Source organism: Haliotis asinina, chromosome 1 (genome assembly GCF_037392515.1).
Source record: "Haliotis asinina isolate JCU_RB_2024 chromosome 1, JCU_Hal_asi_v2, whole genome shotgun sequence".
Classification (NCBI taxonomy): Eukaryota; Metazoa; Mollusca; class Gastropoda; order Lepetellida; family Haliotidae; genus Haliotis; species Haliotis asinina.
The window spans coordinates 79,018,010-79,035,640 of NC_090280.1; the positions used below are offsets into that span (position 1 = coordinate 79,018,010).

The window sequence follows — 17,631 nt, forward strand, 5'->3', positions numbered from 1 at the left end:
GTTTGGGTTCAAATGCAGTGCGTATGACTATACTTTTTGAATTTGTAAAATAACTTAAGAAGAGGAGACAATAACATTAATGGAAATTTTTAAAAAAATATAATTAAGAGTCTGTTTTTAATGCTGCCCTTCTTCCAATGGGAATTACCAGTGGGCTTCCTTAGTGTCATGCTTGGTTGCATGTTCAATGTTTGGCCAAACTTTTTCCAAAAGTGAGAATATGGCATGCCGAAGCAGTCTGTACCTCTATACCTTCCGCTTACTCCAAATGTGATGTTCTGTCTCTAAGAATACATTCAATTTTTTCTCAGACTTTGTTTGCAGCCATGTATTGCACCATTTTTACCATTGATTGTAAGCACTTACAATAGGTAGTAGACAATTGTAGGTTTCAGTTGTAGCTTACAACTATTGTAGGCTTACAACAGATTTGTGCAAGAGGCGAGTAACCCTACAATTACCTTACAGAGTTATGACTGTTGTAGAGATAGATCGTTCAAGAACATACAGACAATAGCAATACAAGGCTTTCCAATTGTAGGTATTCTTTAACTTGTTTTGTCTAGTATATGTATCAAACAATATTTTGAAAACAATAAGAACATGAGATTCCAATATATGTATCAACTTTATTCATGTATATGAAGACATAATGCCATATTGTAAATTGAATATTTTTTTTTAAATCTGTTTCCTCCATAAATAAATATACAATCAAAGTTGGAATTTAATTGAAAAGTTTGCAGTGTTATTTTACTTTGCTTCAGGACAGATTATCAGAATCTTGAAAAGATGCAAGTTAAACCTGTGCAACTACCTCCCCCAACAATTAAAACTATTAGAATTTTCTTCACATTCTTCCCAAAATGTAACTGTTTTCTTACATCTCCACCTATGAATCTGCGTCCTGTAAAATTAAAAAATCAACCATGTGAAGATTATGTGTCAACGTAAATTCCAGCTATTTATACTGCCTTTAACATGTGTAAAAGTCAAAAACTATATCAGGGGGTTGTTTTCAATGACTCGGTTGATAACATACAGACCCATACCAGTTATATTAGGACATCTGACGTAATTTCCATAGACTTACATGTTAATTTAGTGTAGCATTAATACTTTTCATGAATGTAAATTTCAGAAGATGAAAGTCAAATTTTGCCCATTTGTGAGGTATCATCTTACTTGCATTCTCATAATTTCTGTTTGAGTTTCTGTCGCTTATTATAGAATGGCAACAACTTGATCACTATATGAACAGTGCTGAGAACTCCTTTAACATGGCAGCCTGTGGGACTGTGGATTGTTAATCCATACATAAGTTGATGGATGTGATGTCATTAGTTCAACAGTGGTCGGAAAAATGAACTGAAATTATGCGTGCATAGCAGAGATGATTTCATATTTGCCTTTGAAAATTTGACAAAGATCCATCCTAAACTCACATCATGAAAATTATTTGTGCTAAACTGAAATAACATTTAAGTCTATGGAAATTACATCAGGTGTCCAAATATAACTGTACCTTTGTATACTATCATTGTACACAAGATCAATCACTGGATTGTCTGGTCATGACTCCATTATTTATGGACTGCCATAATACAGCATTAATACTACTGAACAAAGTATTAAAAAACAAAAAAAAAACAATCTAAAGTGTCAAAGTAAGTCACAACCAACATTAATGGGTTGAACTGAGTTTCATTAAACACTTACATCATGTTATTTTGGCCCAGGAATATTTTTAACGAATTTTAGGTATTTTGGGTCAAAGTGGACGGAATGGAAGATAAAGCAAACATCACCATGAAATCTCAATCAAGTGCTGTCTTGTGGCACAGCAATATGTAACACATTCAGCATTTCTAGCTAATAAATTTGTTTTCCATTTTTATGTGGTAATTTCTTTTGGCAAAAATGTTAACAATGTTAAAAGTGGAAACAGCTGTGTATGAAAATGCTCAAAATATAACCTGTATCAACAAGATGTGCAGAACTGATGACAGTTTCACATAACAAAGGACTGTGGAAACAATAAATTCTTTCTTGGTTTATGAAATATTTTTATAAATTGCGGCAATGATAACATGAACATAATATTTACTACAACAATAATACGTATTTACAATAATAATACGTTGTTGTTTTTTCATAGTAATTATGGCAGAGGAAATAACATTGTATAAATTTTAATGTAAAATAGGTTGACGCCAATCATAAAATGCATGCATGAAAATAATGCACACATTATTAAACAAAACATATGAATATGCATGTATTCTCCATCGTATATCTTCAGCAGCAACTACATCACAAAAGGAAAAGTATTTAAGAAGCTTGACAACTGAAACAAAATCAATATCTATTTTATTGTCAGTATGTTACAAGCAATGCAAGTAAATATTCTCTATTGTATATGCAAATGGAGTCATGTCACTTTTGAATGATAAGAGTTACCTGCCCTCGCTATGCCACAGAATCTTAAAATTCTGGTGCTTGGTACTTGACCACATCACGAAAAATAGAGAAGCAAAAGACCATTTTCCTACTAGGTTTTTCAGTAAGCAAGATATTTAAATATTTAACCAGCTTCACCTGTCTTTAAGAAAATGTATTAAATTTCAAGTATTATCACATACATCAGAATCTTCAAAAATACCTGACAACATCAAGCACAAAAGAGAAGCAAGACAGTATGGGTGAAACAAATCCACTATGAGGTAAACATGATACATATGAATATTGGTAACAAATATAAATAGTCAGTAATGAATACAATAGCAAGTCAGCAGCTGATGTGATATTCATAATATTCAGTGAACAGTGACGAATTATATTCTTTAATATGGCTGGACTATTTAGACAGTGTCATTTCATCGCCACCATGACCAGTAACCACACTGCTGACAAATTAAATGTTAAGAGTGATGACATCACACATTCTGCCTGGCTTGGACATATTCCATTTTGTAAATCTCACCATGATAAATAACTCCAGTAAAAACATCTTTTCAGGAAAAGTATTCATCAATATTTGATTACCAATCATGAATAACGAATTGAATTTATGATGGGATATGATTTGATTCTTTGAATATGCAAGTGAATTGTTATGGCCCTTCAGTATACCCTTTATATACCATATTTTCCAGGAAGCAATGACATCTATGAATGCTTTTTCTAATTTTATAGGAAGAGTACATTTAGATATTCCGTCAGTAGGACAGAGGACAACATATTTTTGGAAATACTGACCCTGTTATTATACAGTAAAATATGAACTAGCACTACATTGCCTATCCAGTATTCCATTAGTAGCTGTTTATTATTTGATTCCATCTTGCTTGTGATGCCCCTTGATCAGTCTGTCCCAACTGCAGCTCCTGGACCCCCACTATTGAGGCACGTCTGGCTCCCATGTCCCTCCTGCCGAGGACCCCACCGGCCTAGTGCCCATACCAGGGCACCTTAAGCCCCCTGACCCACCTGTCACATCCTACCCCTAGGACTGAGGCACCCCTAGTGCACCAACCTCCCTTACCAATGCACCCCATGTTTCCGGACTGGCCCCTCATCCGCCCCCACCAAGGCACCCCAAGCTCCTGTACCTCTCACCCCACCCTCCTTCCAAGGCACCCCATGCTCACGGACCCCACCCTCCTTCTAAGGCACCCCTTCTGCCAGACCCCTCACCCCCAACCCCCTATCACAGCACTCCTAGCTCCTTTGCCCCAGCTACCGAGGCACCCCTAGCTCACGGGCCCCACTCTACCTAGGCACCCCTAGTTCTCGGGCCCGTCTGTCCTCCCTCCATTTCTGTATGAGTTTCATCATCTTGTCGCTGGACTCCTGCTGTTTTTGTGGATTCATGTGCTCAAACTCTCCAGCATTGAGCCGATGACCAAACACCTCCATCTAGTAACATAAATATCAAACATGTGGCAGCATTGGACACTAAAGTTACAACTTCAAGACATACATGTATATTGAACAAGTGCTTCCATTTCCTTACAAAGACCTTATTTAGCTTTCATCAGTGCATTCTTTCATGGGATCAGGTGGTCAGACCCACTGACTTGGTTGACACATGTCATCATATCCAAACATAGATCAGTGCTCATGCTGTTGATCACTAGAATGCTTGGTTCAAGCTCAGTTATTACAGACCATCACTGTATAGCTAAAATATTGCTGAAAGAATCCATGTATAGCCAATAAGTGCTGCATATTATTATACGGCGATCTACAAGCATAGCCATACTCCATAAAAGGGTAAACCTCTACTGTATCACATAGCTTGCAGAATATAAGCTGAATTCCTCAAGTAAATTTCAAGTAAATCGCAGTTTAACATCATAAGACTCAAACATAAACTAAACAGACATGTCTGATTTTGTCACCTTCCCTAAAAACCACTGGGCAAGAAAACATAGACTGGCCTAAGTGAAAGTTGTCATTATCAAGTGAAACAGTATAAACATTTCTGACATACAGTACATACTGAGGTGGATTGTGATCTATCAAACCACTAGAAGCTTAGACATCTGGGCTCATCTGTATTGGTGACGCTTTTCTACATTCTCAACAGAAAGGAGAGATATAAGAAAGTAAGATTCTTATGAGATAAACGTCATGTGTTGGCCAATTTCCGGGTGTTATTGAGTATTTGAAGCACGGGAATGCATTTGGAACCGACGGCGTCAGCCAGAGGTTTCAAATGATATATTCCCGTGCTTCAAATACTCAATAACACCCGGAAATTGGCCAACACATGATGTTTATCGACATTGTAAACACAAAAGTAAACCAAAGGGTTTTAGTGTCTGCACTCGTTTACATCGAATATGGATACAGCAGTGAAGTGTCAACAGCTGGCCGTTTCAGCTGGTTCCCATGGTAGCATCTGGAGTTGCTCATTTGTGACGTCATTCTAACTTTACGTCACAATATGATTTGAATGACGTCACCACTGTTGATGACACAACAAAACAATTGTTTACGTGTCAATACGCGGTGAATAGTCTCTCAGTTTCCGGGAATCTAATACCATTTGATCATGTTTTTCAACCAATCAGATTACAGAACACAGTAACTTTTGTTTACAATTATGGATAACAACTCCTCTGTTTCAGAATGGATTTGTATACTGTTGTCAAGCATGAAGAATCCAAACGTCGCATCATATATGATAAAGAGGTTGTTATCCATAAAGAATCTTACTTTTGTGTTACCAACTTCTAAAATTCCAATCAAACAGATCAGAAAGGAGAGGGGAATTCAGTGGACACTTTTCATTCAAGAAGTGTCCTCTGTTGGACTAAAAGGACAGCACGTGAGGTCATAGTTCACAGATACTGGACTCTTCTGTCTACCAATGGTGTTGTTTTGCTACTTTCCTGATGAAAAGAATTTCTAAAAATAAATAAGAGTGTAGATTCATCCTTCACATTTACCTGAGCTCTCTTGAGGTCGTCGACATTCTGTCTGATGTATCCCTCTGTCTCCTCATCCAGCTCCTGACCTTCATCTCCCTCGCCATGGGCAACTGGAAATATAGGGGGGCATACATCACAGTTAGCACTGGGTGTGAGTGAGAGTTTTTGGTTTTACGCCACTTTTAGCAATATTCTAGCAATGTGACAGCGCAGGGCGTAGGACCCTAGAACCTTGTGGGAATCAAACCTGGGTTTTTTGTGACACAAGCAAATGCTTTAGTGCTTTGACCACGAGGCTTACACCCCTGTCCCCACCACACCCACTACACACACACATAACCCACACCCACACCCACACCCACACCCACACCCACACCCACACCCACACCCACACCCACACCCACACCCACACAGGCACGTGCCAAGAACGCACACACATAGATATATTTATATTTGTTTGGCAATATTCCAGCACTTTTAATTCCAGGACATCAGAAATTAGCTTCACATACTGTCAGGAATCAATCCTGGCCATGATGGACAAACACTTTAATCACTTGCCCGCCATCTTTAGCTATGGAAACAAAAAGTTACTTCTAACCACACAAAACAATCCTGGTTCTGTCCCGCAATGTACTCACTCTTGTCCATGCTCAGTTTGACCTTGGTAAGGAAGTCGATCACCGCCTTCTCTCCCTGTCCTGCAGGGGTCAGTTGGCGGGAGGGGGTGCGGGGGGAGACCTCCTGTATGACAGGGAGGGAAGACACATGGGAGGCAGGAGTCGGTGGAGGAGGTAGAAGAACTCGACTGTAAATAAAGCTTTCATTCAGTGTATTCAAATAATTTATGGCTGTGACAAGTACATTTCAACTTAAGCATTTCATAAATGACCTTTTAGTGACAGAGTATTTTCCTAACAACTTACCTCATGAATGATCCAATGCTGTACATGGAAGGTGCAGGAGATTTCTGAAAGCAGAGTTCGGTCAGCTTTAATTTATCAGCACTATTTCAACTTTCTATTTTGCAAACCTTATTCCAGTTGCAGCTGAAGTTGATGACAATGTGTCATGATGTATTCATGAATAAATAAGATGAGGCTTCCAAAGATTGTAGATTGTATCCATATCATCTTACTAGCAATTAATACATTGTATTTTAGCATATAGTTTTGTATTTCACTTTCAGTCAAAGATGATATCACATAAAATATTATATTATAATATAATGGACATTACTACCCCAGATAACCCAACCTCTGTGAGGAACTAGAGGGTAAATAGTCACATGATTTATCCCACAAGGTACCCATTTTCTGCTGGGTGAATGAGGCAGTTTTTAACATGCTTGCCTAAGGTGAGACCACATGATCACGTGAGCCTCTTTGTGAAGCCCTAGAAACTCTCAGGAGTCAAGCTACCAAACATGGTCAGCCATCCAAGGGCTCTCCACGTAAAACATTGCTTAACCTCAACTGAATGTGACCTGAGCTCTGTTCACAAAACCACACACCATCCTGGCAGTCATATATACTGAACACCAAAAGAAACGCAACTGTTGTTTGTCAAGTTTTTAACCAGGGATTTACAGGATGCAAATTTCTGCATCCTATACACATAAAAGTTGACAATGGACGCAACGAAATCAGCGTGTCCACAGGGATGCAGAAAAAGTTCAAATACCTTTTTTAAAAATGTCGATCAAGTAACAATACGTTAACACTGAGTCTGCTAAGATCCCCGTTGTGATATCATTTGCAGTTTTATTAACGTGATGATCATGATACACAATACAGAAACAGTAACTTAACTGCAACAATATTATAAGATAGTCCTAATAATAATATTTAAGTGCTTGGGACCCCCTTTCTGTAGTCCAAGACTCATGAAAATCAAGACTATGAGTCCTAAGGACCCTCAAATACAGGACTCAAGGTAAATCCCTGTTAAACATATTTACAGAAAGTATGTCTTGAGGTCTACAATGCCACAAAGACATCCTCCACCACACAGTGAACATTCTTAAATACATACAGGCTTCTGTTGCCTCTTGAGAGCCTCCATCTCCATCTTCAGCCTCTCAATCTCTTCCTGGGCCTGTCGTTCACCATGCATGCGCTGACGTCTCTCCTACATTCAACAAACAAGTAAAATTTTCAAAGGAGATATTATTGAGTGATATCATATAATATCTTGGTTGAGATGGAGCAATGTCTTGAGTAAGTCCATTTGATATCTTGAAAGAATCCATAAGAAATTTTGGGTGAGATCAAGTGGTATTTTTGAGTGTACAAAACACAGATAACCTTCATCATAATCTAAAATGACAATATCTTGTGTTAAATCCTATCCCTTCAAACCGTTTCTAATGAAGAAAGCTAACATGACAAAAGAATGTTAAAACATATTCAAAAAAAGATTTTAGGTTTAGACTTTCTAAGATTAATGTATTCACCTCAAACAACTGCTCCTCTAGCTGAATGCGTTCCTGCTCCACTCTCGTTCTCTCAGCTGCAGCAGCTCGCATAAACTCATCCTCATCCTCCCTACAATACATCATTAAGAATTTCTACAGACAAGAGTAACAGACTTGGCAAAACAACCAAGATATTTTATGGATTAATCTCCTTTAATTGTTACAACACATTTCTGAGTCATTACAGATCCTCTCATACACTCTGAGTTCACCTGATGAAGGGATCTGTGATAATCCCAAAATGTTGTGTGGAAAAGATGAAAGAAGATTAATCTGCAAAATATCTTGGTCATCTATAACAACTTCTAAATGCTGCTAAAAGACACTGGCAGAACAATTTTAGAAATTTCACTGTTACTCCAAATTCAATAAACCCATGAAGATCTGGGATAGAACTGATCTTCAGCAATCCATGCTTGTCGTAAGAGGCAACTCACAGGATCCGGTGGTCAGACTCACTGATGTGGTTAACACATGTCATGGTATCCCAATTGCATAGATAGATGCACATACTGTTGATCACTAGATCGTCTAGTCCAGACATGATTATTTACAAACCACCACTGTATAACTGGAATATTGCTGAGTGTGGCATTAAACAACAATCAACCATAAATACATATATTACATTTAGAGAAAAATGGAATCTATATTTGTACACACCTCCTCTCCCTCTCCTCCATGTCCTTTTTGGCTTGTTCAGCATCTCTCTGTTGCTGTAGTAACCTGATGAGGATGCAAAAGTATGTTACACACTCAGGTACTACCTGGCGTTGTCGCTGTGATAGACATGATAGAGCTGTCATCAGTTATGACATCCTTTCTATTCCAAAGCAAAAGCATGTCACACAATGATTTCTGTGAGTGAGTGAGTGAGTATGGTTTTATGTTGCTTTACTAGCAATATCACGGCTGCCAGTATTGTGGCTCCTAACATAGTACCCATGTGGAAAATCAAACTCAGGTCTGATTTATTATGTGAGCAAACACCCCACTATCCTTTAACCATGGACAAGGTTTATGATATTGAATTACCAGAAAAACATAATGCATTTCAAATGAAGGAAAAGGTCTTTCAAGCTCCTCCAAGCTGTGTTTGGGGCAAGGGTGGGGGTGACAGGAAATGTGGCTGAGTTTAAAAAACATGTCAGCCAAAAATTTAAAAGGAAATACCTATGCTATTGAAATGCTTGTGTGCATTGTCAATACTGAACCACCTGCCCTGCTTAGTATTTAACATGATCCACATCTACCTTTGTTGTCCCAACCAATCTTCTGACCCACCCATCGAAAGTGGACTCACCTTTCCCTCTCAGCCTCCCGTTCCTCCCTAGCCTTCCGTCTGTCCTGGGGCTTGGTGTAGGGAGGGACCAGGTCATTGTACCAGTGGCGCCATGGGGGGTGCTCCGCTGTTAAAGATACAGCTGACTACAAGTGTCTCAAAATGTGAAACATCATCCAATGAGCCATCATTAAATCTGCACTCAAAGTAGATTTAATGCAAAATGAGGGATTTAATTGTGAGCAGTATTGAATGCAGACCTTCAGAAAGAAGTACTGAACAAAATCAAGTTACATTAATGAACCAATTTTATCAGACTCACATCAGTCTTAACATTTTATGTTCCAGGTCCATCAAGGACTGACAAAACCTCCATTGTAAATTAAGTACACCCTGAGCAAACTTGACTTTAGACACAAGCTATATGAAATATCTGTAAATCTTTCAGACCATCAAATGTCATGTGGTTTTTAAATAATTCACAATCATGACAACAAAATCCATTTTAGGATCTGTCTGTGTTCATTCAGTCTTGAGATAAAGAAATGATATGCTGCATCAAATGCTTCTCTGGACAGCCACTTGACTAATTTCACATAAAGCATTTGTTAATGGATTTTTTGACAGATCTCGGGGGCATTAGGTATCTTATCAAGAGTGAAAGTACAGGCAGATCTATTCTAAGCCACAACTGTAGTATATATTTAGTCAAATTTGACTACTAAAACCCGTTTTTTTGTGTTGGGTCAAGGTTAAGGCTTAAAATGTGCCATGTGTTAAGGAAACCAAGAAGACAACAGATTGCATTACATATTACATCTGGGAGGTCAAGGTCAGTCATAACTGCTGAAACAGATTACCTTGTGTTGGGTCAAGGACAGGCATGGCTGCCTTCTGGTTTCGGGTTAACATTGGGTACAGTTCCTTGTAGTGATTCTTCTTCACCTTAGAAAAATCAAGACAAACTAAATATATATGACTAACACAAAGAAACTGACAATATATTTTGTTTATTGTGAAACAGTGAAAAATATATATTTTCTCATGAATGCTATGTCTACAAGTGAAACATTGCTAGTGTTCATACAAAGACATATTTTATAGCTTAAAGTGTTTGCCAACACATAAGGTGTTTCACAAAACTAGACTGCATTTAATCAATGACACCATTCTGTTGGACTTGTCTCAGCAGCTTTGGATTTCACAAAACCTATTCCACACAAAGTAAAGACATTGCTGCAAAATATGTATTTTACAACCAGTAACCAAATAATTCAAAACGTTGTCACATAACTATTGGCATCTTAATGAACAAAATAAACAAAAACAGTGTGAATATAGAATGGTGCCGTATATGTGTAACTCAGAAACAGGGAGTAAAGGTGAGCTACAGGCCCTATCTCCATACTGGAGCAACCATACCTCATACTGGAGCTGTGCAACTGTCAGTCTTGGACATTCCTTTATCAGAGCATTTGCCATAGATGTGGACTAGAATGAAAATATTATAATGATATGAGCACATGACATGCCAATCAGCAACAACCTTCAACAGTCTAAGGAAACTTATCCTCAGTACTTTTCATTACACTCCACCACTGAGTCTAACAAAACCTTATGGGGGGTTGCGTCAGGTAATCTTTGAGATTGACCAATCAGAACACAGCTTGCCAAATTGCCAAAGTGGACATTCGCACATCCCTTATGAACTTTTCATCTGGAAAAGGTTCATACCCGAACAATTCCGAATGCAATTTAGCATACGATAGCTTCCGGTGTGGGATAAAAGATGAGAGTGCTTAATAGCCAAAATAACAATTATTAAGTAATTAAACATACCAGATTTCAATTTTACTGCCCTGGCTTGGAGCTATCTCAATGTAGACTAAAATAAGCAGACAGCTTTTGCTGTGAACTAACTTGATACACTCTGTAACAAACTCACCGATTTCGCCTCCTTCAGTTTATCCGCCATTAAGCCCAGCAGCGTGGCAGTGACAACAGACAGCCATTCCGTGTCAAACCCTGCAGCGTCCAGTCCAATCACGTACTGGTCCCACACATACAGTAATGCATCCATCTTGAGGTAGCCTTGTCATGTGACAGAATCATTTACATTTGCTATTTTCTGCACACATTTGTACAATCTTCTACTCTGATGTAATATATTCATGATCAGATCTGAGGATGCCTTCATCAGTTGTTACATCAGGTGAACTTTCTAATCAGGCAATTAGTAACAAAAGCAAGCAAGGCTTCTGTACTTCTGATTCTGAGATTGTAACATAACCTCACTACCAAACTCAAATTGTCAAGTTTCTTTCAAGAAATGTGAAAGTTTTCTCAAAAGCGAGACTCAGATTTAAGTCAAAACCCATACTTCATTCTGTTTGTTCCAAGAAGACATGGCCTCATTTCTGTACCTCATTAATAAATATACTGTTCAAGAAGCTCCTCACAGCATTCCTTTCACCCCTGGGCTCAGAATTCATCTGTCGTTTCTCCAACTTCCACTACATTGCGTGTTTGAATACTGTCTGCATGTCTGTGTTTGAGACTGTGTCTGTGTTTTTACATGTTTGTATATGTGTTTGTGAGTGTCCATATATCTGTAAATGTCTGCATGTCTGTGAGGACGGATATACTTGACAACATACACAAGAATTGAAATTCAAGGTGCATTTGGACATAATGGAGTCCATATATGTAGCACTCATCAGTCATTACAAGCCTCACCGACAAACATGGTCCTAATGAGCGGTCGCACCAACTCTGTCAGCCCTTCCATCAACAACACTTGAGAGCCTTTCTCTGTCGTCACAATCTTCTCTGATAGCATAGAATGGAGACATTTAGAAGAGCAAATCACTCTGTCAGCATTAATAGTGCTTTGGAACAGTTATATGTGACAAGCCCTATCTTGGTCACAAAGTAACAAGTCTGGACCAGGCAATTCTGTGATTGACCATAAATGGACACCTGACACCACAAGCATGAGGTGCTGAAGAGTTATACACATTATACATGAATCAGGATCAGGTGGTCAGGCTTAATGACTTAGTTGTGTAGATGCTCATGATATCAACCTCTGGATTATCTGGTCCAGACTTGATTACTTACAGACCATTGTCATACTGGAATATTGGCTAAATTAAACAACAAACATACGACACCATTAACTGAATTAGGGAAAGAGGTTTCAACACTTCACCCACATTAAACATAATTCAAGTAAATGATCCAAAGAACTGAAATGAATTGTCATGGTATTTAAAAAGATAATATTAGTGTTATCATAATACAAACCTTTAGATGGAAGACAGTTCTTGGCTATTGTTTTGCTCACTTCAGGATACAACTTCTGCAAATGTTTGGACACCTTATCGATAAATCCTTTCACTTCATCAGCATGTTCCTTCAAGACAAAATTTGAACAAAACCTACATTACCCTTCCACTAACATCATTACACAATAGGAACATCACTGATGGTGTCTGATATAACAAGTTCAGTTTCTCTCAGACCTAGGTCCTGATCCACAAAGCATTTGTAGGTCAACAAAATTCAAAAGCTTATGAATATTAAACTACAGAGTCATAACATTACAAACACTTTGTCGATCAGGACCCTGCTTTCTAACAAGTTGTATCATCTACATATGTGGATAACACTGATAATTTGATATAAACCTAGATCAAATAGTGAGTGAGTTTGGTTCTATGCCGCCATGTGAAATATTCCAGCAATGTGACTGCAGGGAACATCAGAAATGGGCTTCACACATTGTACCCATGTGAGGAATTGAAATCCAGATCTTCGGCATGATGAGCAAACACTTTAACCACTAGGCTACCCCACAGCCCCAAATCTAATACAGATATGTGAAAAAGATATTCTGTCCAAATATGAAGCACGAAGTGTAGCATGTACAAGGGTCTTTTGGGGGGTTTTAGCTGCAACCCTACTGGAGGCTGCACAACTCACTTCTGCTTTACAGGGAGACACTCCATCTTCACTTCTCCAAAACACAATCTGGTACACTTTGTTCAAATTTCAGCAAATGTTATCAAATGAACACTTTAAATGATCTTAAACACTGAGAATTTAAAGCTGTGACCTATGTATACTGCTTCACATTAGTGACAGATAAAATTAAATATACCTTGATATTCTCCAATACAGACTGGATCACATTCTGAATACAATCACAGCAACATATGCAGATTATTGACATATAAACTAAGATATGTTTAGCTGTCCTCCAATACAGATTTCATCACACAGTGAATACAATCACAGCAACACATCCATACCTGTGAACCAGAATCTACCATAAAGCCTGGACGAGACTCCATGTATGTGAGGAACTCCTCCACCAGCTGAGCAACCAGACGACCAGACGCAGGCTCACGTCTGCAAACAGGTTCATAATTGTTCCAAGGACAAAAGAGAACTAATGCTATTTTATGAGGTTGGGGAAGCAGGAGAAAATTAATAAACTTTGCAGATGAGAAGGTTTCTTTTGTGTCTTTGTGATTATGTAAATTCTACTACCCTACTGCATGCAATAGACTGTTTGATGGAGAATCGTTCCAATAAAAGCAAGAATACCCCATCGTTACAACAGACAATAAAGCCAACATTTACATGATCGTTTGTTAAACAATTTGTCTTCTTCATGCCAATGTCTGAAATTGTAGTGACAAATGACTAACTGAAGACAGTTTGTTGCCATTTCATCAATATTGTTTGTTATAGATTTTCCAACAGTTCCACATTAGTGAAAGTAGAGGTTAGAATTGATCTTCAGTAACACCTATGCTTGCCGTAATAGGTGACTAAAATGTTCAGATGGACAGACTTGCTGACTTTATGGAAACATGTTATCGTATCCCAGTTGTGTAGAAGATGTTCATACAGTTGATCACTGGATTGTCTGGTCCAGACTTCATTATTTACAGACTGCTGCAATATGGCTGTAATATTGCTGAGTGTGGCGTAAAATTGAACTCATTCACTCACTCAGTATATTCCAATCAAGGGAAACAATGTACAAATACAACAACAATGCTGTCAAGAATTTGTATTTGAGATGATGAACAATAATAAAAATGCGTCCTGATCATACTACCGTTTGTTTTAATCAGGAACAATGGATGCCAATTCTTAGCATCCTGACATGTGAAACACATTCAAAATTAAGTTTTGGTGGAAGATAGGCCAAAGGTATTTCAAATACAACAAAGATGAACTGCTAGCAACAAAATCAGTCAAAGAGTAATGTTGTCACCATGTTTTACCTGGACAGAGTGTTTGAGGCAACTTGTACAAACGGCACTGCCAGGAAGTGGTCTGTATCCTGTAAACGTTTAGGTGTTTTCTGCCGAGCGTGGTGGTAGGACAACACTGCCTTCATTGCATAGAATGCCCCTGCATACAAAATAAAGGTGCATTTCTGACATTTGTTTGTTGTAGAACAGCACTACTGAGAGCCTTACAGATTCATTATTCATTTTGTTTGTTTGTGTGCATGGAAGTGTAAGTTCATGAGTGAGTTCATGAGTGAGTTCATGAGTTCATGATTTCATGAGTGAGCGAGTTCATGATTTCATGAGTGAGTTCATGAGTGACTTCGTGAGTTCATGAGTGACTTCGTGAGTTCATGAGTGACTTCGTGAGTTCATGACTTCGTGAGTTCATGAGTGAGTTCATGAGTTCATGAGTGAGTGAGTTCATGAGTGAGTGAGTGAGTTCATGAGTGAGTGAGTTCATGAGTGAGTGAGTGAGTGAGTGAGTGAGTGGGTGGGTGGGTGGGTGGTTAATTGTGTTGCATTTTCTTCAAAATCTGGTACTTAATTTGTTGAATCAGCAGAAACCTAACAACTGGTACATATCAAACTGTAATGCTCAAAAACTGGTCAGTTATAACATCTTTCAGTCCTTGGAACTCACCAACAGATCCTTGGATGTCTGCAAATGTCGACTCAGACGCCAACAACTGCTCACATTTCTGAGATATCTCAAGGTCATCAGGTGATATGGCAGCACGAGGATCTCTGTTAAGAATATCTATGTACTCTTTCCGTACTGAAATAAAATTGCATGACACATAATATATACAAGGAGGAGGGTTGTTTTGTAGCATATATGATAAAATACGAGATGCTTACATTGAAGATGTCTGCATATTCATTAAGGACAGTCAGCCCATGTAAGGACAACATGCCCTTCTTTGTGATGATAGAATCTGAAGAGGAGTTTTGGTTTCATTAATGAATGGTTATTTCTTGAATATTTTATGGTAAGTGGCACTATCTGGATTGAAATATGATAATGTCTGTTAGGCAGACCCTCACATTTGTAAAACAGTTCTAGACTTATTGTATGACCTGCATGAAGACACAGAAAATTTTGATAGCATCAAAATACCATGGCTGCACTCAAACAGAAAGGGGCCACAGTGAAATGAGTCATTCTGAGAAAATCTGGACTTGCTTCACTGAGTTCTTTTTCATTACAGAATGAGCTGGATGGAAGGAGAAATAATATGGTTCAGGGACTGTCATACAGGCTAAAACAATTCCTACAGGCCACTATAAATTCATTGTAAATTACTTTCACCCCAAAGTAGTGTAAATAAGAAGCATCTTGTTCTCCTCTCTTTTTTAAAGTACTTAAACATTTTTACTTAAACATGTTGAAAAAACTACACAACCTAGAGTATGTTAATTCATCTGTCGATGGATGTGATTTACATAAAGCATATATGTATCAAAATAAAAATGTATATTGTGCATATGTATAAAAATGTAGATGCATACAGTTAGTTTTTTTACTTACATTAGGACAAGGAATTTTTCTACTTACCCTTGGGATTGTTGAGGTACAGTCTCCAGGCAAGCTGTCTAATTGCCTCTGGGAGAGGTTGATTAAAACAGACATGTAGCTTTGCCTTCATTTCAGGCCAACGACGTAATAGACTAAGAGCACCTTCCTCTGCAGAATTGATAACAAGGTCAGATTTTGTTGAGAGTGGAAAGTCATCCATCAGCTGTTTGGCAACATCCTCATTTAGATGCTGGTCTGTCATGGATGATACTTTTCTCGATAGAGCCGAAAATACTGACCCTGTATTAAAAAGGAAATACATGGTAATTTCAATAAAAATACAGATTTCATTTAAGTTAGATAAAGGCAGAATAAAATGATTAATAAAATTTAATGTTTGGTAAAAACGAAAAGGACTTAATGCGTTTTGATTTTCAAGTTCTTGGCAGCATTGGCTAGGAGCAATATTTCGAGCTTTAAGTTATACAGAACTGTCAGAGTGAAGTGGTGGTGTTTCACACCACTTGCTGCATAGGTACTAAAATTTCTGTTGATGATATGATTTATAGTACATGTAATTTACATAATTTATAGTACATGGTTAAAACCATTAGCTGAAACTGATTTCTGTAAAATGTGCCCATATTCAAACACAATTATACATCAATAAATAATACATCTGTCTGAATGAGTTGGAATGGCTTCAGATTATTCTGGAAAATGTTGCACAAGTGAGATTCATATGTTCGATGCTGTTGATGATGATTTTATGAATTCTCAATAACCTGAAAATATTGTGCAGCTGGGTGTATGTAGTAGAATCAAGCATATATGTTTTCAACTGAAATCCTTCCCTGCATGCAGGCTTCATAATTCATCTTGGTCAACAAGTTGAGGGACAGTAAAAATCCACTTACGATCATGATGGTTTTATTTCTAAACTATAGCAGCATTTGAATCTTTTATTCTGATCCTGTGGTAAATGTTTTAATTTTATCTCAGATTTAAATGAAATAAAACAGACTTGTTCAAGCAGAACCAGCTCTAGACTATAAGGGCACGAGCAATGATATTTCCACTAACTACTTCACTGTACTGGTCTTAGATGTTACCTCCTTCAATGGCCTTCGTAGCCCTTTCCATAAAGAGTTCCTTTTCGGCTTCAGAGAGGTCAGTAAAATATTGAACATGGCTCTCTGTAAGCTGTTGCTGAATTGCATCATGGAGTTCATGAAGAAATGCATTCCATTCCTAGATTAAATTATGTCAACATTAATATCTTCAACACGAATACTATTTATATAAACTCTTAACAACAAATTAAGTGATGTCTATCTACTGATAACCGCGACTTTCAATATTATCCGCACTGACTAATTTAAACGTTAAAATTGACATCGTTATCGTTATCAAGATGTAATTAAGATCTATTTGAACAAATTCACATTTAAATGGATAGTTTGAAGAAAAGAGCGTTGCCTTTGACTTTGTGATGTCTTCTTTACAATCCAGCAACCACTTCGGATAACTCTTGGTCGCCATATTGTAAACAACTTCGATACCAAGGGACTACATGTTAGGATAGTTGTTATTGGTCAGTGCCTAAT

The 17,631-nt window shown here is 37.9% G+C and overlaps 1 protein-coding gene across 1 annotated transcript; it reads right to left on the minus strand.

The window, feature by feature from the left end:
• Positions 1 to 617: 617 nt before the first annotated feature.
• LOC137283217 (uncharacterized) lies at positions 618 to 17,566 on the minus strand. Its single transcript, XM_067814657.1, has 19 exons — positions 17,504 to 17,566; positions 17,137 to 17,275; positions 16,064 to 16,324; positions 15,149 to 15,283; positions 14,497 to 14,626; positions 13,510 to 13,609; positions 12,503 to 12,611; positions 11,933 to 12,025; positions 11,142 to 11,287; positions 10,619 to 10,687; positions 10,057 to 10,141; positions 9,218 to 9,323; positions 8,578 to 8,640; positions 7,894 to 7,984; positions 7,473 to 7,568; positions 6,365 to 6,408; positions 6,080 to 6,246; positions 5,457 to 5,548; positions 618 to 3,918 (listed from the first exon to the last, which is right to left on the minus strand). The coding sequence occupies exons 1-19, from the start codon at positions 17,564 to 17,566 to the stop codon at positions 3,772 to 3,774; spliced, it is 2,136 nt and encodes a 711-aa protein (XP_067670758.1). The 3' UTR covers positions 618 to 3,771.
• Between the last annotated feature and the right edge of the window lie 65 nt (positions 17,567 to 17,631).

Coding starts and splice junctions, on each gene's coding strand:
- LOC137283217 (XM_067814657.1), bottom strand. CDS start 17,566: ATGGCGACCAAGAGTTATCCGAAGTGGTTGCTGGATTGTAAAGAAGAC. Junction 7,985..8,577: donor ATGGAGGAGAGGGAGAGGAG/GTGTGTACAAAT, acceptor GATGTATTGTAG/GGAGGATGAGGATGAGTTTA. Junction 5,549..6,079: donor CAAACTGAGCATGGACAAGA/GTGAGTACATTG, acceptor CTATATTTCCAG/TTGCCCATGGCGAGGGAGAT.